The sequence below is a fragment of the Talpa europaea genome (assembly GCF_964194135.1).
Source record: "Talpa europaea genome assembly, chromosome: 16".
In the NCBI taxonomy this organism is placed as follows: domain Eukaryota; kingdom Metazoa; phylum Chordata; class Mammalia; order Eulipotyphla; family Talpidae; genus Talpa; species Talpa europaea.
In genome coordinates this window covers 50,956,273-50,979,578 of record NC_140084.1, presented here as the reverse complement: position 1 = coordinate 50,979,578, position 23,306 = coordinate 50,956,273, and the positions used below count along the sequence as shown (strand labels likewise).

At 71.9% G+C, this 23,306-nt stretch overlaps 4 protein-coding genes across 4 annotated transcripts; 2 read left to right on the top strand and 2 right to left on the bottom strand.

Annotated features, from left to right (window-relative positions):
• Positions 1-2,433: 2,433 nt before the first annotated feature.
• Positions 2,434-4,311, top strand: ZNF784 (zinc finger protein 784; the record flags this gene model as incomplete). The annotated part of the gene is made up of 2 exons (XM_084257059.1): positions 2,434-2,511; positions 3,448-4,311. 2 exons carry the CDS (start codon positions 2,434-2,436, stop codon positions 4,309-4,311), a joined length of 942 nt encoding a protein of 313 aa, XP_084113185.1.
• A 2,625-nt stretch (positions 4,312-6,936) lies between these two features.
• On the bottom strand, positions 6,937-10,086 carry ZNF865 (zinc finger protein 865; the record flags this gene model as incomplete). The annotated part of the gene is made up of 1 exon (XM_084257058.1): positions 6,937-10,086. The coding sequence occupies one exon, from the start codon at positions 10,084-10,086 to the stop codon at positions 6,937-6,939; it is 3,150 nt and encodes a 1,049-aa protein (XP_084113184.1).
• Positions 10,087-15,651: 5,565 nt separating this feature from the next.
• ZNF524 (zinc finger protein 524) lies at positions 15,652-18,099 on the bottom strand (the record flags this gene model as incomplete). The annotated part of the gene is made up of 2 exons (XM_084257057.1): positions 18,049-18,099; positions 15,652-16,494 (listed from the first exon to the last, which is right to left on the bottom strand). Exons 1-2 carry the CDS (start codon positions 18,094-18,096, stop codon positions 15,652-15,654), a joined length of 891 nt encoding a protein of 296 aa, XP_084113183.1. The 5' UTR covers positions 18,097-18,099.
• Positions 18,100-18,388: 289 nt separating this feature from the next.
• FIZ1 (FLT3 interacting zinc finger 1) lies at positions 18,389-23,262 on the top strand (the record flags this gene model as incomplete). Its single annotated transcript, XM_084257305.1, is given in 5 exon segments — positions 18,389-18,416; positions 18,419-18,466; positions 18,469-18,595; positions 19,766-20,111; positions 21,950-23,262. Coding segments are annotated over 5 exon segments (1,731 nt in total). The 3' UTR covers positions 23,132-23,262.
• Between the last annotated feature and the right edge of the window lie 44 nt (positions 23,263-23,306).

Here is a 23,306-nt window from a genome sequence, read left to right as displayed (position 1 = left end):
ATCTAAAATCCGGGGGGTCATATGTGTTAACTGTCACATTATTATTTTTTTAATATTTATTTTTGCATAGAAGAAAGGGGGGTGCAGGCCAGAGGTGCAGGGGGTGAGAGGACACACCAGAGACAGAGTGGGGGGCAGAACAGGCAGATTTTGACTGAAATCCACTGCTGAGGGGAGCAGGGGCAAGACAGGAGAGGTCTGCTGTGCCATGTGGGTAGCTCCCTGGCCAGGGATGGAACTCGAGCTGCAGTGACTGCAGACAGCTTCCTAGTGCTGAGACTTAACCCCTGCACTTCCAGGGAGGCCCCTTTATAGTGTAGTTTTTTGTTTTTTTGTTTTTTTTAATATTTATTTATTTATACAAGCACTGGGTACAGTCAGAAGCACGGGAGGGTGAGAGAATTCACCAGAGCCAGAGTGGGGAGCACAGCAGGCAGAAGGACCGAAGGACACTGCTGAGGGGAGCAGCGGGCGGCAGGAGAGGTCTGCGCGCCATGTGGGACCCTCCTCCGGTGGCCAGGGAACAACTGGGGATCGAACCGGCGCCGCAGAGGCTGCGGGCAGCTTCGCAACCCAGCGCTCCACCTCTGCGCCACCAGGAAGGCCCTATAGCGTAGTTTTATAGTACTTTTCTTAGTTGTATACGCTCACAATGCAAAAAGCCTGAATCTGTTCTGTCCTCACACTCAAACTCTCATAAGTGTGAGCTACTCCAGTTGTTATCCTCATGGGCAGGCCTTACAGGGAAGTCTGAGGTGGACTTTACTGCCTGAGGACTATTACTGGTTTAGTGTCAGTATAAAGACAAGCTAGACTGAGTTACATTCTTTTCGCTTCTGATTTTGAAATAAATTGATTTTGTGCGGGTCTCTAGGAGTGTTGGGGCCCCAGAACTGCGTGTACCTGCTGCGGGAGGAAAGTCAGCCCTTTCTCTGTCTTCTAATGTGCATCTCACTCTTCGAGGTTGAACATTGTGTGATTAAACGAGTCATTTTATGCAAAGTGTTTCAGGGCACAAGTACCCGAGTTCACCTATAATCATTACCAAGGGCACGTCAACCTACAAAGAGTGGGAGCTCCAGTTACCAGCGCCCAATAGTAAAGTTTAAAATTGGCCAGTCTGACGGGTGTGATTTGGTTTCTCATTAAGATTCTCTTTATTGGACCTCTCTGGTGGCCTAGGGGTTGAGTCTCAGCACGATGAAGCTATCCTCAGCCAGTGTGGCCTGAGTTTGCTCCCCAGGCAGGCAGCTGACCCACAGGGCGCAGCAGACCTCTTCCTGTCTCCCTGCTGCTCTCCTCAGCAGTGGATTTCAATCAATCTGCCTGTTCTGCTCCCCGCTCTATCTCTGGTGAATCCTCTCATCCCCCACACCTCTGGTCTGCACCCCTGGTTTTTCTATGCAAATATAAATAACATTAAAAATTTCTCTTTATTAAATAATTTCAGCCCAGGATCTGGCACAGATGCTACCCTCCGCCCTCCCTCTCTTGAGACCTGGGTCACTTCATCTCTGCAGCGGTGTGGAGGAGTCTGAGTGAGTGTCAGTGAATGAGCAAGGAAGTGAGCAAGGAACCAGCAGTGGACAGAGGAGGGTCTGGCCACGAGAGCCGAGCCTATTAAACACTTGAGGAGCTCAGTGGGAGGACCACACGCCTTCCTCTCAGACAAACCTTCGTCCAGACCCATTCACCCACTTGCGAAGCGACTTGGGCCAAGAGAGGCCCGTCAGTGTCCTGTGGCCACCTATGCCCCAGGGGACCCGCGAGGGGAGCGGGCGAGGCGACGGGGGGGGGGGGCCTGCCCAGGCTGGAGCGGCCACCCCTCCCCACCCACCCCACTGCCTTGAAGACAGGAGGAGGGAGGCTGGTGTGCGAGGTCAGCCGCAGCCGGGCGGCTGAGCCCGGCGGGAGAACAGCGGGGGCGCCCGAGTGTCCGTCCTCGCCGGGGATCCTCCCTCCGCAGCCGGCCGCGGGGAAGCGCGCGGAGGCCCCGGGGGCGGGTGAGCGGCGGGCGGCGAGAGCGCGGCCGGCCCTGTCCTTGGTGCTGCCCGGGCCGCCCCGCCCGGCCCCCCGACAGTGTGCCCGCCCGGCCCCCCGGCTGCCCCTGGCGCGCCGCTGCCCGTCCCTCCGCTGACCCCTGACCCCTCCCTCCGCCCCCCACAGCGGCAGCCCCGCCGCCCCGGCCCGCGCTGGGGGACACGAAACCCTCCCGGCACAGACGCCGAGGCAGCCGGCACCCCGCGACGTGGGCGGACAGCGCTGCCGCGTCGCCCGCCCCGGCCCCCGCCCGCGCCCCCGGGCCGCCGCGCCCGCTCGCGGGTGGGGGGGGCCGACTGGAGCCGCCGTGCGCCTGCGCGGCGCCGCCGCCGTCAGCCCGAGCCCCGCCCCTCCCGGTGACGGCCGGCCTCGGGGGCGGGGCCTGCGCACAAGATGGCCGCCGCGCGCCCCGAGCCCGGGAGTCCGCGCTCGGCAGCCCCGCAGCCGCGATCGCCGGCGCCGCCGGACCTGGTGCGCACGGGAAGGCAGTCTGGGCCGGGGGCGCGAGGCGGCAGGAGGTCGCGGGAAGGGGGCGGGGCCGGGGCGGGGCTTATGAGGGCAGGACCCGGCCGGTGCGGGAGGTATTTAGGGCTCCGGCGGGGGGCGTGGCTTGCGGGGTGGGCGCGGAGTGGGGCCTCAGAGAGCCAATCAGGCTGCAGGGCGGCGCCGTGTGGGCGGCGCCGGGGCGGGGCCAGCCACCGGACAGGGGCGGGGAGGGGCGGGGCTTCCCGGGGGCGGGGCCGGGAGCCCCGGGGCTGTGCGCTCCGGTGAACCGCGGGGAGGCTGGCCGAGAGGGGCCAGCGCGGCCCGGGCCGGGGCACCCGCCCGGCGGGGCAGGGAGGCTGCAGGCTGTGGGCGAGGCTTCCCGAATGGCTCGGGGAGGGTCGGGGTGGGCAGCGAAGTGCCGTCTCCGGGCGCGGGGGCTCCCCAGCCCGGCGTCCCCCGGGGCTGAGCGCGAGCGCTCGGCAGGTGCACGGAGGCCGCGGGGGCGCCGGGCGGGGGCGCCCGGTGTCTGCGGAGGGCGGACGGCGCTGCCCAGGCGCGGGCGCTGAATGTGGGCGCAGCCAGCGGGGTGGCCCGGGGCTGCGTGCGGCGCGGCCTCGGGAGGCTCGGCGCGGGAGGGGCTTGGCCCGCTCTCCGTGCTCCAGAGGCCATTCAGCCGGGCTTGGCGAGGTGGCTTCGGGAGAAGGCGGAGGCTGGAGGCTCTGGGGGGCCGGGGGGCTGTCCGGCTGCGCGCGGAGCGTGGCGTGTGGGGCGGGGCCGGGTCTTGCGCGGGCGGGTCCCCGCGCGGCTGTGCGCGTGGGCTGCAGGATCTGGCAGTGCACAGCGGGCTGGGCGTGTGCCTGGACGGGGCTCCGCGGGCCCTCGAGGCAGGGTCCACAGGCTCCCGCTTTCTCCTCCCACCAGGTCCTGGTGCCCGACGACGGCCGGCCGGCCACGCCCCCGACGGACCTCATCGAGATCCAGGTGGTGAAGGTGGCGGACGCCACGCTGGTCCCCGAGCCCCCCGAGCCGGGCTCGCTGCACTGTGCCTTGTGTCCGGCCGCCTTCCGGCTGGTCTCGGACCTGCTGTTCCACGAACACGGCCACCTGGCCAGGGCGGCGGGGGGCGGGCAGCGCGGGGACCCCAGCCGGTGTCACGTGTGCGGCCACAGCTGCCCGGGCCCCGCCAGCCTGCGCGCGCACTACAGCCTGCACACGGGCGAGCGGCCCCACCGCTGCCCGCTCTGCCCCCGCGCCTTCAAGGCCTTGGCGCCGCTGCTGCGGCACCAGCGCCGGCACGGGGCGGAGCCCGGGGGCTCGCGGCGGCCCCCGGAGGCGCCGGCGGCGGCGGGCGCGCGCGAACCCCGGCCCGGGGCGGCCCCGGAGCGGGCGGGCGCGGCGGCGGGGAAGCCCTTCGCGTGCAGGTTCTGCGCCAAGCCGTTCCGCCGCTCGTCCGACATGCGCGACCACGAGCGCGTGCACACGGGCGAGCGGCCCTACCACTGCGGCGTCTGCGGCAAGGGCTTCACGCAGTCCTCGGTGCTGAGCGGCCACGCGCGCATCCACACCGGCGAGCGCCCCTTCCGCTGCGCGCTCTGCGCCCGCACCTTCAACAACTCCTCCAACTTCCGCAAGCACCAGCGCACCCACTTCCACGGGCCCGGGCCCGGCGTGCGGGACCCCGGCGGCCAGAGGGCCGCGCGGGGCGGGAGCGCGGGCGGGGCGGGACACGCCCTGGAGGAGGGGCGCGGGGGGCCGGGCCGGGCGGGGCTGGGGGCGGGCCAGTAGACGGGGCGGCGGCCGGTGGGGGGCAGGTCGCTGGGAGGGGTGGGCGCCGCGGCCGGCCGAGGGGAGGTTGCCGGACAGGCCAGCCTCGGGAGACGCCGGGAGCAGCTGGTGGAGGCGCAGGAAGGGCCAGGCCGCACCGCAAGCCCACACTGCGAGACTGCGAGGAAGCGCCGCAGCTCTGCGCGCCCAGCTAACCGGAGAAACTGCTGGATTTATGGCCTCGTTCCTGCAAGACACCCCCGGGACTGGATGGGGGCAGGGCTGAGGCCAAGGGGCAGAATCGGTGCCCCCAGTCCATCTGCAGAAAGCGGACTGTTGGGGGCTGCCCGGCCCACGGGGCGGGAATCTCGCCTACCTCACCCGATTGCCCTGAACCTGGGGCGCCCACCGGCCTCAGGCAGAAGAGGCCCCACAGGTGCAGGCGCCAATCGCATCACTTGGCAGCCGGAGGCCAGGCTGCAGCAGGAGTGCTCGACTCTGGTGTAGGCCTCACCATGGAACCCGCTCCAAGAGCAGTGCCCCGCTCCCAAGGGAGCCCCAACTTGAGTGCACCCAGACTCCCCCTCAGAAGCACTTGGACACCCCCACAGCCCCTGGCCCCCAGGCTGCACAGGCGCCTCAGGCATCTCTTGTTTCCTCCACTCCCTCCAGATCAAAGCCACCCACTCACCACTGGCCCCAGGCACCCCAGGAGGGGCTGGGGGACGGCATGGTGGCGGGTGGCTGGGATCCGGCGCGAGTGGTGTCATGGGGGGGGGTGAGAACTGGGGGGCTGGAAGGGGCGCCTCTGGCTCTCCTATTAAAGGACCTTCTGAAGGGCTCTCTGTCGGCCTTGCATTTGGGGTGTCTGTGGGACCAGAGGCCACACTGCTTCGGCTGCCAGTCGAAGTGCCACCCCACCTCGCTGGCCTCATCTTTAGGGTGGGGTGGCGTGCCCAGCTACTTGGAGACGTCTTACTCAGCTGGGGGGTGGGGACACTCGGTGTGCTTGCTAAGGAGGGAGCACCTGGATGTGCACCGTCACCCGCTGCCCCCCCCGCGGGGCCCCACGGACCACGTATACTGTGAGCAGTTTCCAACGTGTGGGCATCGCCGCCCAGGCCAGACACCCAGGTGACCCCTGGCCCCCACCCCTCCATGGCCGGTGGCGCTGAGGGACTGGCCTGGAGCCTGGCGCATCTCCATCTCCTCAGACCAGCCTGGTCAGTGGTCTGGGGCCCACGCTGCCACCCCAGGGACCCTCCCAACAACAGAGCGACCCTTGCCCTCCCCCGGGCTCTGTGGCTTTGAGAAGAGAGCCAGCACCCGGGGGATTGCGGAACAGGGAGCCAGGAACGCAACCGGTGCTGGCGGGCGGGTTGGGAAGACGATCGGGATGCGAGCGGGTCCCTCCACCTCCTGCCTCCAGATGTCCCGGCAGGGCGTGCTACAGAAGATCCTTAGCTTCTTTCCAATGTCGAATGTCGGCAACTAAGTCAAACTTTAAAAAAAAAAAAGGCTACATGAAGCGTGGCCCCGCCTGGCGGCTGCAGGACCCCAACCCCACTCCCTGCGCCAACCTGAGGCGCCATCGGGAGCTGGGCTGGCGGCGCCCCGGGCTGCTTCTCCCCGGGGAAGGGCTTTCATCGCCCCCGCCCAGGATGAGTGCCCCCTCGCTTGCCCAGCCCCGGCCCCGTCTGCCATGGGCTTCGATGCCTGCGACCTGCGGGCGGGCGCGGTGGTCACGCTGTGCCTTCACCGTCGCGACGGGCAGCCGTGTCCAGGCAGTGCCCCCGGCCCGTATCGGGCACCCTGGGACTGACTGGAGCCCCAGTTCTCCTTTGGAGGGGCCGGGTCCTCCAGGCCCTCCCTACCCGGGATCTGGGGGGGCACAAGCGGGGTGCCTGGACACGCTCAGCAGCTGTTGACGCCGTCCCCAGGCAAAGCCAGGCGGCCCTGACAGGGCCCTGGCCCCCAAGCGACGAAGGGGCCGGCCCTGGCTGAGGGTCCCGGTCGGGGGGGCTGTAGAGCCAGGTGGGTGGATGAATGCCGGAGGAGTCCGAAGGGCAAGGAGTCAGCGGCTGAGGACAGCGGCTTCCCTGGCCCCCCCCCCCACTAGGCAGGCCCCAGGGGCCGCGGCCTCAGCACTGGCCGATGGGGCACGTGCGGGGCACTGGGCGCACGCGAGGGACGGCACGGGTGCCGGGGGACCCAAAGACAGGGAAACAAAGCTCCCCCACCCCCCTCAATCTCACCAGCGCTGCAGGCCCAGTCTCCCCGGGGTGCAAGAAGGGCCTCGGGCATGGAGATACGGTTTATTATTCTCTGCTCTGTACAAGCCGCGTCTGCCCACCCCACCCACCCCCCAAGAGCACCCAGCCCCCTCCCTGCACCCCCACCCCGCTCACCTCCACGCCCGGAGGGAGGGGCGCTTGGGGCGCCGCCTCTGAGGCCTGTGAGGACCCAGCACCTGGGGGGGGGGGCGGGCGCGTGCCCGCAGGGGTGGCCAGGGCCGAGTTCAGCGGGTGCCCCAGCGCTCGGCGAGGCGGGGAGGGCGTCTGTTCTGAGGTCGCGGGGGGGGGGGGGGGGGAGGCCGGCCGGGGCACGTCTGCGGCCCCCGGAAGCGAGGCCGGGGCTCCGGGCCCGTCAGGCGTCCTTCCCGGCCAGGCCGCCCACCCCGGCCCCGGGCGCGCCGAGGCCCTCGGCCTTGTGGGCCAGGCGGTGCTTCTTGAGGCCGTAGGTGTTGGCGAAGCCTTCCCCGCAGGAGGAGCAGCGGAAGGGCCGGCCGCCCTGGTGCGCCGCCAGGTGCTTGCGGAAGTAGCCGGGGTCCTTGAAGGCCTTGAGGCAGGCGGGGCAGCGGAGCTCGGGCCGCGGCGGCTCGTGGGCGCGCTGGTGGCGCAGCACGGAGCTCAGGTAGAAGAAGCCCTTGCCGCAGTGCTCGCAGCGGTAGGCGCGCTCGCCCAGGTGCAGGCGCTGGTGCTCCAGCAGGTTGGAGCGGTAGCGGAAGGTCTTGCCGCAGGCGCCGCAGCGCTGGGGCCGGGCCACGGCGTGCAGCCGCCGGTGCTCCGCCAGGCTGGACGACTGCGCGAAGCGCTTGGCGCACACGCCGCACTTGAAGGCGCGCTCGCCGGTGTGCACCACGCGGTGCTGCCGCAGGTACCAGGAGCGCAGGAAGCCGCGGCCGCACACGCCGCAGCGGTAGGGCCGCTGCTCCGTGTGGCAGCGCTGGTGGCGCATCAGCAGCGCCGCCTCCCAGAAGCGCTTGCCGCACACGGGGCAGCGGAAGCCGCGCTTCTGCCGGTGGCTGCGGCGGTGCAGGAGCAGGTCGTAGGCGCCCGCGAAGCTCTGGCCGCAGAGGCCGCAGCCCAGGGTCCGCCGCACCAGGTGCACGTACTTGTGCGTCACCAGCCCCAGGAAGTGCTTGAAGCTCTGGCCGCACGTGGCGCAGCTGAAGCGCTCGGCGCCCGCGGCGGCCGCGCCGCCGCCCCCCGCGCCCGCCGCCCCGCCGGCGTCCTCCCCGCCGGCCACGCCCGCCAGCGCCGCCACGGCCGCCCCCACCTCGCCCGCCAGCCCGTGGTCCAGCGCGCCGGCCGCGTCGGCGCCGCCCGAGCCGTCGGCGGGCGGGGCGCTGCCCGCGGCGGGCGGCAGCAGGCGCTCGGGGGCGGCCTGGTGCACCAGCTTGTGCCACATGAGGTTCTCGATGAAGCCGAAGGTCTTGCCGCACGCGTCGCAGCCGTAGGGCTTCTCGGCCATGTGCGCCTCCTTGTGGCTCATGACGTGGAAGAGGTCGGGGAAGTGCTCGCCGCAGTCGGAGCAGGCGTAGCTCAGGCCCTCGGCCGCGCCCGCCGGCCCCGCGCCCGCGCCCGCCCCGCCCGCGCCCGGCGCGCCCTGGGGGCCCGGCAGGCCCGCGGCGCCGGCCAGCGCGCAGGGCAGCTGCAGCCGGTGCACCTGGCGGTGGCGCGTGAGGCTCTGCGGGTAGCCGAAGACCTTGCCGCACAGCTCGCACTTGTAGGGCCGCTCGCGCGTGTGCACCACGTGGTGCTTGCTCAGGTGGAAGGACTCGCGGAAGCGCTTCCCGCACACCGGGCACTGGTGCGGCTTCTCGCCCGTGTGGATGCGCTCGTGGCGCTTCAGGGTCTCGCGGCGGCCGAAGCCGCGGCCGCAGATGCCGCAGCAGAACGTCTTGCCCGCGCCCCCAGCGCCGCCCGCGCCGCCCGCGCCGCCCGCGCCCGCGCCGCCGAGCAGCAGCGGGTGCGCGCCCAGCAGCGGCACGGGCACCGCGCCGTACACCACCGCCGCCGCGGCCGCCGCGGCCTTCTCGCTGTCGCCGGCCGCGCCGTCGGGCGGCAGCAGGTAGGGGCCCGCGGGGAAGGCGGGCGGCGGCGCGGCGGGGCCCGGCGCGTCCTTGGGCGCCTCGGCGGGGGCGGCGTGCGCGGCCTTGTGGCGCAGCAGGCTCTGCGGCGCCGAGTAGGACTTGCCGCACAGCTCGCAGGGGTAGGCGGGCCGCGGGCCGGGCGCGCCCGCGTGCGCCGCCTGGTGCTTGAGCAGGTAGGCGGCGTCGCGGAAGGCCTTGCCGCACACGCCGCAGGGCAGGCGCAGCAGGCCGGCCGAGTGCGTCTTCACGTGGCGCGTGAGGCTCTCGCGCCGGTTGAAGCTCTTGCTGCACACGGAGCAGGCGTAGGGCTTCTCGCCCGTGTGGATGATCTGGTGCTGGTGCAGGTGGCTCGGCTTCTTGAACACCTTCCAGCACAGCGGGCAGGCGAACGGGCCCTCGCCGCCCCCCGCGCCCGGCGGCGCCCCCACCCCGGCGGCGGGCGCGGCGGGGGCCGGGGCGGCGTGGCCGTCGGGGGCGGGGGCGGCGGCGGGCCCGGCGGCGGCGGCGGCGGGAGCGGCGGGCGGCGCGGCGGGTGGGCCCAGCGCGGGCAGCGGCGCGCCGGGGGCCGGGGCCGGGGCCGGGGCGGGGGCGGGCGCGGGCGGGGCCCCCGCGGCGGGCGGCGCGTCCTTGTGGCAGCGGCGGTGGCGGATGAGGCTGGACACGTGGTTGTAGGTGCGGCCGCACACGCCGCACTCGTAGGGCCGCTCGCCCGAGTGCACGAGCATGTGCTGCACCAGGTGCGAGGACTGCTTGAAGGACTTCTGGCACACGCCGCACGGGAAGCGCCGCTCCATCAGGTACTTGAGCCGCCGGAAGTAGCCCTTGTCGTCCTTGGCCGCGTCGCAGGCCGCGGGGGCGGCGGGGGCCGCGGGGCCCGGGGGCGTCTGCGAGGGCGCGGGCAGCGGCCCCGGGGTCCCCGCGGGCGCGGCCAGCCCGGGCGCCCCCGCGGGCGCGGCCGCCGGCGCCGCGCGCTTGAGGTTCCCGAAGAGGTGCTGGTGCCCCGACAGGTCCACGATGCCCCACTGCGGCGCGGGGAAGGCGGCGTCGAACAGGGGCGGGGGCGGCGCCCCGAAGGCCGGCGCGAGCGGGGGGTCGGGCTTCTTGGCCGCGGCGGAGGACGACGCGGCCGGGGCCGCCGAGGCCGCCGAGGCCGCGGCCGGCGCCTCCGCCTTGGGCTTGAAGGCGGCGGCGGGCGGGTAGTCGTACTGCGGCGGCGGCGCGGGCTGCGGGGGCCCGGGCGCGCAGGGCAGCGCGGCCACCGCCTTGGCGTGCTCGCCGTACAGCTCCATGGGCTCGAAGCGCTGGTGGTTGAGGAACTCCAGGAAGTCGAAGGGGTAGCTCTGGAAGTGCACCCCGTCCTCGCCCCCCAGGCCGCTGCTCCCGCCGCCCCCGGCGCCGCCGCCCGCGGGGTTGGCCTCCATCTCGGCGCGCGGCCGGAGACCCTGCGGAGAAGACGCTGGCTGAGGGCACAGACGGCGCCGAGCGTCCAGCCCGGCGCCCCCGCCTCCGGGCTCGCCCCACCCGCCCGCCCGGCCCTCCTAGCCGCGCGCCAGGGTGGCCCCCGGGCCGGACTCGGGCCACTTCCTGACTGGGACCCGGGCGGCTGCCGAGCCCCCTCTGCGCCCCGCCCCCCATCTACAGAGGGGGCAACGGGCACCCTGCCCGCACCAGCAGCCCGCAGGCGCGCCCAGGCCCGGCCCGTCGAGGGCTGCGGAAGCCTGGCCCGCGCTCGGCCGCCGGCGCAGAGGGGAGCCGGCCCACGGGCCCCTCCTTCCTGCCCCGCGTCCACCTCTGGACCAGCCTCCCCCAGTGCTGGGCTGTGGGGCAAGGGTGTCCGCCAGGGGGCATCCCAGCGCCGGCCTCTCCCCCACGCACTGCACCTCTGTCTGGCCCAGCCCAGCCCGGCGCCGGCCCACACACCCCCACCCCCACGGGGCAGGGCAGGGCTCCCCACCCAGCCCACTGGCACCCCTGCTGTCCCCACCCCGGGATGGGTCTTAGCTGCCAGCCCATGTCCACCCCGGGTTTCATCCACACCCTGAGGGAGCACAGTGTGCTGGGGCGGTGGGGCAGCCACCTTGGGGCCCAAGTCAGGGTGCCTGGGCTGGGGTAGGGCAGGGCTGGGGCGATGTGGGGCGTGCTGTAGGAGGGAGGGCGCCCCACCAGGACCCTCAGAGCCAGGAACCCCAGAGCCCCGCCACCACGGCCACCGGAGCCTGCGTCCCTGCAGGCCAGCACCCCCAGCGACAAGCTCACTGCCCCCCCCCCGACTCCCAGAGATGGGGTCTAGGCCACCGTCGAGGTGAAGGGCCTTGCCCAAGGTCAAGCAAGACTTGGCCGGCTGCGCCCTGGGGCGGGGTGTCCCAGCAGCAGGGGTGCTCCCGAAGTTGGGAGACTGTGGAGGGGAAACTGCTGGGATAGGAGTCTTATCTGGGGTGCTGTCTGGTTGGGTAAACCCTCTTGAACAGAGAGCAGCCATGGGGGAGACGCGCCGCAGACCTCCAGGCTCTCCTGTGCCTCCTTCACTCCCCTGATCAGCCACCTCCACCAGGAGGCCCAGCGGGCACAGTGCCCTCGCCCCTCGCTCAGCACTCACTAGCCCCCCCTGCACACTCTCTCTGCTGGTATCCACTGCCTGGCCCCTGGCCCCTCTGTGTGTCCGTGGTGTGTGGGGGTGCATGGGACATGGGAGTTCAACACCCCCCACATCACCAGTGGGTCCAGGAAGAGTCACTGGCTCCTTAGATGAATAAAAATGGAGGGCCTCCTCTGGTGGCGCGGCGTTTGAGCGCTGGGCTGGGAAGCTGCCCGCAGCCTCTGCAGCACTGGTTCGATCCCCGGCCACCGGCGAGGGTCCCACATGGCGCGCAGACCTCTCCTGCCGCCCGCTGCTCCCCTCAGCAGTGTCCTTCGGTCCTTCTGCCTGCTCTGCTCCCCGCTCTGGCGCTGGTGAATCCTCTCACCCTCACCCGCTTCTGACTGTACCCAGTGCTTGTATAAATAAACTTTAAAAAAATAAATAAAAATAAAAATGGAGACCCCATGTACTGAGGGGATGCAGCTAAGGCGGCACGCAGAGGCACGCATGAAGTGACACTTCTGTGCATGAAGCGTGTGAGTAAAGGGGCAAGCTCCCCAGGCGAGGGAGGGGGTGCGGAGCAGAGATGGAGCGGACAGGATGATTCTGGGGTCCAAGGGCTGTTTGCGGAAAGAGTGGCAGGGGTGAGGGTCATGACCCCCCTTGGAGCAGGAGACGCTTCCTCTTTCGGGGACCAGCTGTAAGCTGGTGTCTTTCCAGGGGTAGACATGCCATGCGGAGAGCATGATGGGGCGCCGGAGCCCCACAGTGACGCTCACAGTTGTGACAGCTTAGGGGCCAGCTCCCCCAGGCCTCGCACGGAGCTATGCTGCGACTGGCCTCGTTTTGTAAATGGGGGAGCTGAAGGGCATTGCCCCACGCTCAGGTGCCAGTAACGGGGAAAGCAGGAATTAGATTCCAGGTCTCTCTGAGGCTGGGACCTGGGGGCCACTCTGCGGCCACGCTGCCTTGAGGGCAGGTCCTGGCCTGGGGTAACAGCCTGGAGCCAAGTGGGGTCAGAGCCCCGCACGCGTGCGGGGGGGGGGGGGGGGGCGGCTACCACAGCACCGCTGTCTGGGGGAAGGGACAGAGGGCCAGGGGCGAACTGACCCCCGAAAGGCACGGCTCTAGCGAGTGCAGCGCAGGAGCGGATGCGGGAGACGGCTCCTGGGGTGTGCTGTCCCTACAACGTGCTGTCCTGATGTCCCTTTCTCCCAGACAAAACCCGCTCCGGCCCATGCTGCAAACGCTCACCCCCCCGCACCTCCCTGCCCTGCCGCCCACATTGACCAGCGGCTCACAGGCCCGTTCCCGGGCGCTCCGTGACCGAACCCCGCAGCAGACCCCCAGCACGGGTGCGGCTAAGGCTGACTCGCGCGCAGGAGGAGGCGTCCCTCTTCTGCCGAAACCCCAGTGACCCGCTCGCTCGGTAACACCCTGACAGTGACCTGCCCGGTCCCCTCTGGGTGCGGCTCTTTTTTCCACTGGCCAGGACGGTTGCGTTCCTTCCCCAGGACCTTTGCACGGCCGCTCTGCCGCCTGCCCTGCTCTACCACCCACATCTGTGGCCCCCCGCCCCTTCACAACTCTGCTGAGCATCTGCTCCGTGGCGAGGCCCATGACCTGTGACCCCTGCCCTGCCCAGCCCGCTCCCCCCGCTGACCAGCAGCAGCATCCAAGGGGGCTCTGGAGGTGAGGGCGTTTACCCTGCTCACTGTCCTGGCGCTGGGCGCTCCCTCCCCCGCCTCTGGAAGGGGGCTGCGAGCGGGTGAGGGTTTCTACCAGCTCTGTCCACTGCTCCACCCCCAGGACAGTGCCCGTTTCAAGGGCTTGTGGAACCAGTGAGCACGTGAGTCCAGGCGAAGAGGGAGCGTCTGCTCGGAGGAGCTCAAGGTGGGACCCAGGGCAGTCCTCCGCCATTCCAGGCTGGGCGCAGCCCCCCCCCCCCCACAGCTGTCTGAGAGGAGCTTACACACAGGTGTGATGGGGGGCGGCTGGCTTGCTAATGGGAATGTCTGACAGAGGCCTTCCTGCCGCAGGCCCCTGGAGCCCTACACCCTCACCTCCTGCTCAGGGCACACACGCTCGGGCGCCAATTATTTTGGCTTCCAGCTGTCTGTCCCATGAACTGGCATCACCCCCCCAGGGCGGTGGGATTTGTCTACTTTGTTCTCCGGGCACCCCCAGTGTGCTGAGCCAATGAAGAACATTCTGGACTTAGCAGAGCTGACAAAGGCCAGATCATTTATTGCAACGTCCTCACCTCCAAAGCCCTAGGACCTGCAGCCTCTCCGGGTGCCTCCCTTCAGCTCCTCAGCTCCAACCTCGCGGGCCTCTGCTGCCCCCCGACTGCGGGCACCCCAGCTCTCTGCCCTCGGCATCCCCAGTGCCGGCCGCGGGGCTGGGCATGCCTACGTCACTGCTAATTCGGGCTCGGGGAAGCGCCGCGGGGCCCCGGAGAGCCCAGGCCGGCACTGGCTGGCTCGCCGCTCGCCGCCCCGCTGGCCCCCGCCCGCGTGCCCCCGCCAGCGGCGCGGCCCAGACGGGCGCCCCTCCAGGGGAGGCCCCGCGGGCGGCGGTCGCGGCCGGGGGCTCCGGCGGGCGGGCGGCAGGTGCCAGCGCCGGGGGGGCCGTCCGGGCGGGCACCCCGCGGGGCCGCGGCCAGAGCGCCCGCCGGCGGGGGCGGGGCGCGGGCGGCGGGAGCGGCGCCGCTCCGGGAGGGTCCGCGGCTGACAGGCCGCCCCGGCGGGCCGGGCAGCGCGGGCGGCGGGGCGCCGGCGGGGGGCGGCGGGGGCGTCCCCGCAGCGGCCGGGGGCGGCCGGGCCGCAAGGTCGGGCGCGGCGGGGCTCCGCGGCCGCCGAGGGCGCCGCCGCCGGGCTCGCGGGAGCAGCGAAGGGAGCGGGCGAGTGGGGGCCCGAGGGCCGGGCGGCCCCGCCCCGCCGCCGCCCGGGCCGCGCCCGTCACTCACCCGCGCCGGGGTCTCCGCCGGGAGGAGGCCGAGGAGCGAGGAGGCGCCGCGGCTCCGGGAGACCCGAGGGCCCGGCCGGAAGTGCCGCCCCCTCCCCTCCCCGCAGCCCCGCGCCGCCCGCCGGAAGCGGAAGTCGCGCCCGCGCTCCGAGGCGGCGGCGTGGAGGGGCCGCGGGCGGCGCGGCGGCGGCGGCGGCGACCGGGCGGGAGGCGCGCCTGCGCACTGGGTCAGGGCCGCGGGCCGCAGCCGAGGCCGCTTCCGGCGGGCGGCGGGGCCACGCGCGCCTGCGCCCTGGGCGCCCGCCTCCTCCTAGGGTGCCGCCCACACGTTCCCGACGTCCGGCAACGCCCCGCCCCCACGTCAGCCCCGCCCCGGGGCACGCCCACTTCAGGGTTGAAGGCCGCAAGCCCCGCCCATCGCCTGCGACTCGGCGCGCGCCGGCCCCGCCCCCGGCGCCCTTGGGGCCGCGCCCGCAGCCTGCGCGGGGCTCTGCCGGCACCGGGCAGCAGGCCCCCCGCAGGGGCTCCACGTGGCCGCGGCGGGTGGGCCGCTCCGCGCGCAAATTCCCAGGCCTGCCCCGGGTCGAGCGCTCACAAGGCCCGGGCCTGTGCTTCGAACCCCCCGGGAGAGCCTGGTGCGCGTCGGGGCCGCGGCCCCAGCTTGGCCACACTCGGGGTCCCTCCATCCCCGGGCCTCGCCCCGACGCAGGCGCCGCGCCGGCCCCCGCGTCTCTGACCGTCGCGCCCCCCAGCAGCGCCCCACCGCGCACCCGCCTCTGCAGGTTTCCCCAGCCCTTTGCGATAAGCCCCGCCCGCGCCCCCCGTCGCTTTCACCCCTGCCCACAGGTCCCTGACCCTCTCGGGGCCTCCCCCCTCAGGCCCCCCCAGAGTTCGCACCCCTTGGCCCGATCAGCCCCCCTCGGCCTCAACCCCGCCCCGCCCGCCCGCCCGCGGCCCGCAGTGCTGGTTCTCGCCCGGCTGTTTCCTTCCAGCGCAGGATGCGGGGCGCCCGCGGCGGCTGCGAGCTCCCAGGAAGCTGGCGGGACTGGGGAAGGGGACCCCAGAGCACGTGTGCGCACACGGGTCAATGTTTTCCTTAGGGTGGACATTTGCGGGGAGAGCTTGGGGCCGGTGGAGCCGGCCGGCGCCCGTCCCCGGCGTCCAGCTGATGCGGCGCCGACGGGCCTCCCGCCGGCCCGGGCCGCACTGAACACACACAGGCGGCCGGAGGCAGAGATTTATTTCCACGGGCCCTGCCTCCGAGTCAGTCCGGGGGAGGGTGGCGGAAGGGGGCGGGACCCCGAGGTGTGGGCCCTCCCCCTCCAGCCCTGCCCACAGCAGGAGGCCCGCGAGACAGGGGTGCGGCCCGGCCCCCTCGCCCAGGCGCCCGCCTGCTGAGCCCGCCTTGCGGGGCCCTGGGCGAGGCGGCTGGGGCTGTGGGTCAGGCCCGGGCTGTTCCCTGCGGCCCCGCCTCCCCGTCCCCCTCCCCCTCCTCGGCCCCCGCCGTGGCCGGGACACCCTCGTCGTCGTCCCAGGGCAGTTCAGGCCCTGGGTCTGGGGGGCACAGGGGCACCCCCATGGCCTCCGGGTGCTTGCGTTTGGCGTGGCGCCTGAGCGTGTTGGCCTCCGTGAAGCGCAGCCGGCAGACGGGGCACTGGTAGGGCCGCTCCCCAGAGTGGACGCGGTGGTGGTGGGCCAGCTCCCCCGCCTCGCGGAAGCGGCGCGGGCAGAGCGGGCAGCGGTAGGGCCGGAGGCCGGCATGGATGTTGCTGTGGCGCCGCAGGTGGCTGGACCGCTTGAAGGTCTTGCCGCAGTCCTTGCACTCGTGCGGCTTCAGCTCCGAGTGCGAGATGGCGTGGCGCTCCAGGTCGGACAGGTAGGGGAAGGCCCGCAGGCACACGGGGCAGAAGTGAGGGGCTTTCTTGGGGCCGGAGCCCTCCGGCCCTCCTGCCACTGACCCTTCAGAGACTGTGTAGGGCACGCCCTGATCATCGATCAGCAGGAGGTCACTGCCACCGCCGCTGCCCACTGGGGCTGTCGCCCCCTGTACCCGCGGGGGCTCCTGCCCTGATTTGGGGGGCCGGCCCCGCTTGCGAGGGAGGGAGACCTTGAGAGTCCGGTTCGAGGAGGTGGGCCCCCCGGGACGTCGGCCTCGACGGCCCCGGGGAACAGGAGGAGGTAAGGCCTGAGGTTTTTCTTCCTCCCCGAGCAAAGACGAAGGCAACGGGTCTGGGCTGGGGGTGTCCATTGGCTGGGGGGCTTGGGTCTGGGCACTGGAGGCAGGCTAAGAGGAGAGAGGGGGCAGCCGTCAGTGCAGGGAGAGTCTGGAGCGCCCTGTGTCCCCCAACACCTCGCCCATCCCTGGTGTGAGGCTCTTGGCCCGGGTGTGGCTGACCTTCCCCTGGACACACTCCAGTCAGGCTGCGGGACGGAGCGCAAGACAAGCTCGCAGCAGCGGGCGCACGGGGGCCGCCGGCGCCTCCCCGGCCTCTCCCCGCACCGAATGGCAAAGCGAGTGAAAAATGGGGAAAGCCCGGCTGGGGGTACACGCTGCTTCCTCGACCCACAAAGCTGGGGCCACACAGGCTTCAGAGATGTTTTTGCCCCCCCCATGGGCGGGGCTGGGGAGGGCTCAGGCCTGGAGGAAGGAGCTGCTCCCAGGTGCTGGGCTGGGCGGCGCGGGGGGCAGCAGGTGCACACCCCGCGGGAGTCGCGGGCGGGCGGGCGAGGCCCTGGCTCCTGAGCCCGTGAAGCCTTTGGCAAAGCAGGACGCGGGAGGCCGGTCTGCACGCGCCGGCCCTCGGAGAAGCCCCGCCTTGCACGCGGGGACCCGAGGCACGGGCGAGCCCAGCTCCCCGCCGGTGCGTGGCAGGGCCCAGACTGGAGCCGGCCCACGCAGCGAGAGGAACGGACCCGAGGGGCGGCCGGGGGTGGGGTGCGGGGTCCCGGCCCTGGGTTCGAATCCAGCCCTGTCCCTGCCAACAGCTGACTTGGCCCTAAGCTCGGGGCCAGTTTCCGCCTCTGCCAGACGGACTCGCGGGGAGCGGGGGCTGCGGGGCGCGCGGGCCGCGGCCAGAGGGGCACCGCGCTACGCGGCCACGCTGTCGCGCGGCGGGGGCGCCCGGGCTAGAACCCGGGGCCCTGGCGGGGCGCCCGCGCCCCTCGCACCCCGCCCCCGCCCCGAAGCCGGCGCGCGCCCGGGGCCCCCGAGCGCCGAGACCCGCGCGCGGGGCGGGCCCTGCGGGGGCGGCGGCCAATGAGCGGCGCGGGCCGCGGACGGCGGGGCCGCCAGGAAGGGGGTCTGCGCGCGCGCGCCCGGGAGGCTCGGCGGGGCGCGAGGTCGGCGCGCGCCGCGGCGCGCGCGGAGGCAGGAGCAGGTGTGGGGGCGCGCCCCGGGAGCGCGCGGCCCCGGCCCCCCCGCCCCCTCCCCCCGCCGGGCCCCCCGCCTCTCGGGTACCTCATTTGCATGTCGCTGGGCCCGCGAGTGTGCGCGCGCGCGGGGGCGGCGGGCGGCGCGAGGGGCGGGGGCGCGGGGGCTGCCCCTCGGCGGCGGCGGCGGCGGCGCGCGGGACGCCCCGCCCCTCGGGGCCCACGCCGGCCGCCCCTCCCCCGCCGCCCCCCGCCCCCCGCCGTCGGGCCGCGCGCCCGCGGGGAACAAAGGGGCCGCGCTGGGTCCTAAGGACCGGTCACGGTCACGTCGCGAAGGCAGGGCGCGTGTGCACACCCGTCGGCCTCGGGGCCCCGACGGTCGCCGCCCACCAACACGTCCCCGGCCCCACAGGCTTTGCGGCTTTCCTCCCGCACAGCCCCAGTCGGGGACCCAGGCCAAGACAGGTACCGGACGCAGGATGAGCGGGAAATGGCGGCTCATTCCCGTAACGATCATGGCGCCCGAGGCTTCAGAGCCGCCTGGAGGGGCGAGGACAAGATGGAGCCTGCGCTTTCCTCCTGGGTCGGCCGCGCAGTCTGCGCCCTTGATTTCCCCTTCCTCCTGAAGCGAGTCTACATCCTACCCAGGAGTAGCCTGAGGCTGCGAAAGGGGAGTCACACCTGCCCTCCTCTACGTTAACGCCCGCAAGCGCCGACCCGGGGCGACGGGCCGCGGGCGGGCCCGGTGCCCTCAGTCCGAATGGCGCCGGGGGCTGCCCCGCCCCGCCCCTCCTCTGCCCTCACTCAAGATGGCGCCGACCCGGCTTCCCTCACCTCCCGCGCGGGGAAAGGGACAGGAAAGGGGGAGAAGGGCGGGTGGCGGGGAGGGGGAGGCCTAGAGGGCGGGAGAAAGGGGGAGTGCGGGGGAGAAGGGAGTCCAGACGGAAGTCGAGGGGCCCCCCGGGTGGAAGTGACGCTGCCCCCGCTGCCCAAAATGTCGGCGCCCAGAGGGAGGTGTAAGTAATTAAAGAGGAAAGCAGCCCGGCCTCCCCGGCCTCCTGGGGCCGCCCCCGGGCCCCCGAATCCCCGCTCCGTCGGGGCACGGGGACCTCGCCCGGCCGCGGGGCCCGCCCGCCGCGCCCCCGTCCCGGGCGCCCGGGCCGCACCTTTTAGGGGCAGGGGGAGGGGCACAAAAGGCCAGCTCTCGCCGGCCCTCGGGCGGACTTGAGGGGCAGCCCCGCGGGCGGCCGGGCGGGAGGAGGCGGGGCCTGCGGCGACTGGGCGGGGCACCGGTGGGGCGGGGCCTGGGAGGGGCGGGGCCTGGGGGCGGGGCCGCTCGAGTCCGCGCGGCTGGTCCTAGACGAGGGGTAGAAGGGCTCAACTCGGGTGTGGGGGGAAATGGAGCGCAGGCGGAGGGGTGGGGCTTAGAGCGGGGGTGGTGCCTGGCTGGGGGTGTGGCTGAGAGAACGTGTGAGGGAGTGGGGCGTAGGGGTGTCATTTGGGGAATTTCAGTGGCAATAGCAAGTCTGCGTGATCCAGTTAGATGACTTCGAGGGGGCGGGCCAGGCTCTGACTCTGCCCGGCCTGGAGGGCCTGGGTACCTCCAGGCGCGCGACCGGCTGCCGCAGCCGAGACACCACTCTGGCGCGCGACGGCCCAAGGGGCCTCTGTGGGTTTTGTCACCCACACCAGGGCTCGTTCTGCCCCCCTGCATGGCTGGCCCGAGGGTGCCCGCCCCAATTCTCTGTCCGCGCGCTGGCTGAGAATCTTCATGGGAGGATGTTGTCGTCCTTGGAACGGGAGGCGCATTTAGAGAGGCTTGTCAGGGAAACCCAGAGGGTTCTGATCAGTGCGGGGCTTTGCAGGGAGCACGAGAGACCCGAGCGAGTTGGCAGGGCCCAGGCACACTGGGCGGGTTTGGATCCTGCTGGGTGGGCTGGACAGCAGTGGGCGGGGCTTGGCGGCGAGGCGGGGTCTAAGTGGGGGACAAGTGACTTGACGGCGATCAGGAGACTTGGCACAGGAGCTGTTAGGAGTTTGTGCATGAGCGGAACAGCTGCAGGAGCCCGGGGTGTGGCTTGGATGTGGGTGTGGTCTTGAGGGTCCCAAGGAAATGGAGTGGGTCTGGGGGCTGATGGGGTGTCGGGTGATGTCCCTGACCTTCCCTCACATCTCCCCCGCTGCAGAGAGAGCCCCCACTGCCCACTGCCCTCGCACCTCGCCACCATGGATGACGCCCCACTGCCGGCGCCGCCCGCCCCGGCGCCGGCCCCCGCACCCCCCGCCGCCACGCCGCGGGTCCCATTCCACTGCAGCGAGTGTGGCAAGAGCTTCCGCTATCGCTCGGACCTGCGGCGCCACTTCGCCCGCCACACGGCCCTCAAGCCCCACGCGTGTCCACGCTGTGGCAAGGGCTTCAAGCACAGCTTCAACCTGGCCAACCACCTGCGCTCGCACACTGGTGAGCGGCCCTATCGCTGCTCTGCCTGCCCCAAGGGCTTCCGGGACTCCACCGGCCTGCTGCACCACCAGGTGAGTCCCGGCCTGCCTGGCCCTGGCAGGGTGGCCCCGAGCCCTAGGTCCCCAGCTGCACGCTCGCCTGCCTCCTCCCCCCACAGTGCCTGGCCAGCGGCCACCAGCCCACTCACCAAGCGAAACAGTCACCCCAGTTCGCCCTGCCTGTATCCGCCTGCCCTCCCCGGCTGCTCAAATGCCATCCCCCACTCCAGCCCCTACCATTCTGTTTATCTTCCCCCTTGCCTTTCTTTAAAAATAGATTTCCCGCGCCTGTGTACACAGCTCCTTTATTTAGGCACTAGGAACTCTGCGCCCCTGCTAGCCCTTGGGCACCAAGGCACTGTCAGCAGAGCCTAGGCCTGCCCAGAACGATCCCACTGAAGTGAGCAGGAGGCCGCCAACAAGAAGGCAGATTCCAGGAAAGAATGTCCTGGAAGGGAAGTGTCTCGGGAAGGACATTTGTCAGTCCGCGTCGGGCTACCCTGGTAGAGCTCAGACCGGGCGGCAGGGCGGGGGGGGGTTTGAGCAGAGCCCGGCAGGAGTCCATCACGGGGAGAGCATCGCAGGCAAGTGCAAAGGCCCCGGGGCAGGAGGTGCTTGGCACCCCAGGGCATGACAGGGCACACACTCACAGGCAAGGCTGTCAGGAGTTTCATTCTTCATCCCGGACACTCCCGCCCCAGGCTGAGTAGGACCAGCTGGGTCTCTGGCTTCACTGCCCCTCCTCTCTCCCGGGGCACTGCTGGTTCAGAATCTCACATCCTGACTGTTGGCCCAGCTTCCTAACCCACCTTCCCACCGCCTGTGTCTTCCCACTGGTCTTCAGCCCCTGCAGCCACCAGAGTGCCCTGGCACCACTCCCCCCACTCAGAACCCCCAATCCTTAGAATAGCCTGGGGGATTCTTCTACTTTATGTGACAGTCACAGCTCTCTGAGGCAGTAGCTCCGCTGAACACTGACTGTGCACCTGCTGGGCCAAGCACAGTGCTCGGCTGGGCCCCGAAGCATGACCGCATCCACCCACGCCCACACGGTGACCTGTGGCAGCAACTGTCAGAGCCAGAGGGTCAGCTGAGCACTCAGCCGTGGTCTTCCGATCCAATCACTGCGAGTCTGCGCAGCTCACACTCCCCACCCGCACAGGGCTCCGGGCAGACGGCACGGTCCGCTGGACACAGCCCCCAGCACCTCTCCTTTATTCCCGACTCTCCCCTTAGCCACCAGCACCCTCTGAAAGGCTCTCCTGAGCCCCGCTCCCCACATTACAAGTGCTCTGTAGCCACACGGGGCTGGTGGCTGCTCCCAGGGCAGCATGGACCTAGCCCTGAGGAACCTCGCTCGGCTAGACAGCTCTCTACAGAGTCCAGCGGATGGGGAAAGCCCCTCTCCACCTTCCCCTCCACCACCCAACAGACACTGACTCGGGGGCCACAGCCATGGGAAACTTCAGCGCTAAGTCTAGTTTTTGGGGGTTGAGTTGTTACTTGGACCTGGTGCTGTCCTCACAGCCAGCCACTGGAGTGGCACAGCTTGGCTGTGCCCACTGTGCAGAAGAGAAAAGCAGAGGCAGGGCTGAGCCTGCATCATCACCGCCCCGGGGTCACAGCCCCCTGGTGGCCCTGCTGGGCTGAGGAAGGGCCTGGAGGAGGGGGGCCCCACCTGGGGGGCAGTATGCGCGGTGCTCCTCAGGGACTTGGCTTCTTTGAGTGTGAGACCTCGGGCGCGAGTGTTGAGGCTGGGCCTGGGCCTGGGGGCCCGCGCAGGCAGCAGAGTCAGGTCCACCCGGGTCCCCGGATCCCGGGCCAGACCCTCAGCGCTGATGCCCTGCTTTTCCTCCCCCCACGCCACCCAGGTCGTCCACACGGGCGAGAAGCCCTACTGCTGCCTGGTCTGCGAGCTGCGCTTCTCCTCCCGCTCCAGCCTGGGGCGCCACCTCAAGCGCCAGCACCGCGGGGTGCTCCCGGCTCCGCTGCAGCCCAGCCCCGGCCTCCCGGCCCTGAGCGCGCCCTGCTCCGTCTGCTGCAACGTGGGGCCCTGCTCGGCGTGCGGGGGCGCGGGGGCCGCGGGAGAGGGCCCCGAGGGGGCTGGGGCGGGCCCGGGCAGCTGGGGGCTGGCGGAGGCGGCGGCCGCGGCCTCGCTGCCCCCGTTCGCCTGCGGCGCTTGCGCGCGGCGCTTTGACCAGGGCCGCGAGCTGGCGGCGCACTGGGCCGCGCACACCGACGTGAAGCCCTTCAAGTGCCCGCGCTGCGAGCGCGACTTCAACGCGCCGGCGCTGCTGGAGCGGCACAAGCTGACGCACGACCTGCAGGCGGCCGGCGCGCCCCCGGCGCAGGCCTGGGCCGCGGGGGCCGCCTCGGAGGCGGCGGGCGAGGGCGGCGGGGCGGGGGCGGGGGCGGGGGCGGGCGCCGCGCCCCCGGCCTGGGACGGCGGGCTGCTGCTGGGCCGCGCGGGGGGCGGCGTGCCCGAGCTGGGGGCGCTGCTCCCCGAGAGCGGCGGGGAGGCGCCGGCGGCCGCGGCCGAGCCGTCGGAAGACACCCTGTACCAGTGCGACTGCGGGACTTTCTTCGCGTCGGCCGCGGCGCTGGCCGGCCACCTGGAGGCGCACTCGGGGCCCGCCGCCTTCGGCTGCGGCCACTGCGGCGCGCTGTACGCGGCGCTGGCGGCCCTGGAGGAGCACCGGCGCGCCAGCCACGGCCAGGGCGCGGGCGCCGAGGCGGCGGCCCCCGAGGGCGCGCCCGCGGCCGGGGAGCCCGCCGCCGGCTCGGGCCGCGGCAAGAAGATCTTCGGCTGCTCCGAGTGCGAGAAGCTGTTCCGCTCGCCGCGCGACCTGGAGCGGCACGTGCTGGTGCACACCGGCGAGAAGCCCTTCCCGTGCCTCGAGTGCGGCAAGTTCTTCCGGCACGAGTGCTACCTCAAGCGCCACCGCCTGCTGCACGGCCCCGAGCGGCCCTTCCCCTGCCACGTGTGCGGCAAGGGCTTCATCACGCTCAGCAACCTCTCTCGGCACCTGAAGCTGCACCGCGGCATGGACTAGGCGCCGCCCGGGGGCGGGACCCCCGCGGGAGCCCGGCCCCGCCCAGACGCGGGTCCCGAGGCCAGGGGCACCGCCGCGCAGACGCCCGCCCCGTGCCCGCGCGGACGTGGACGGAGGGGCCCGCAGGGTGGGGCCCCTGACCTACAGACTCTTCAACTGGAGGTCCCTGGAACCC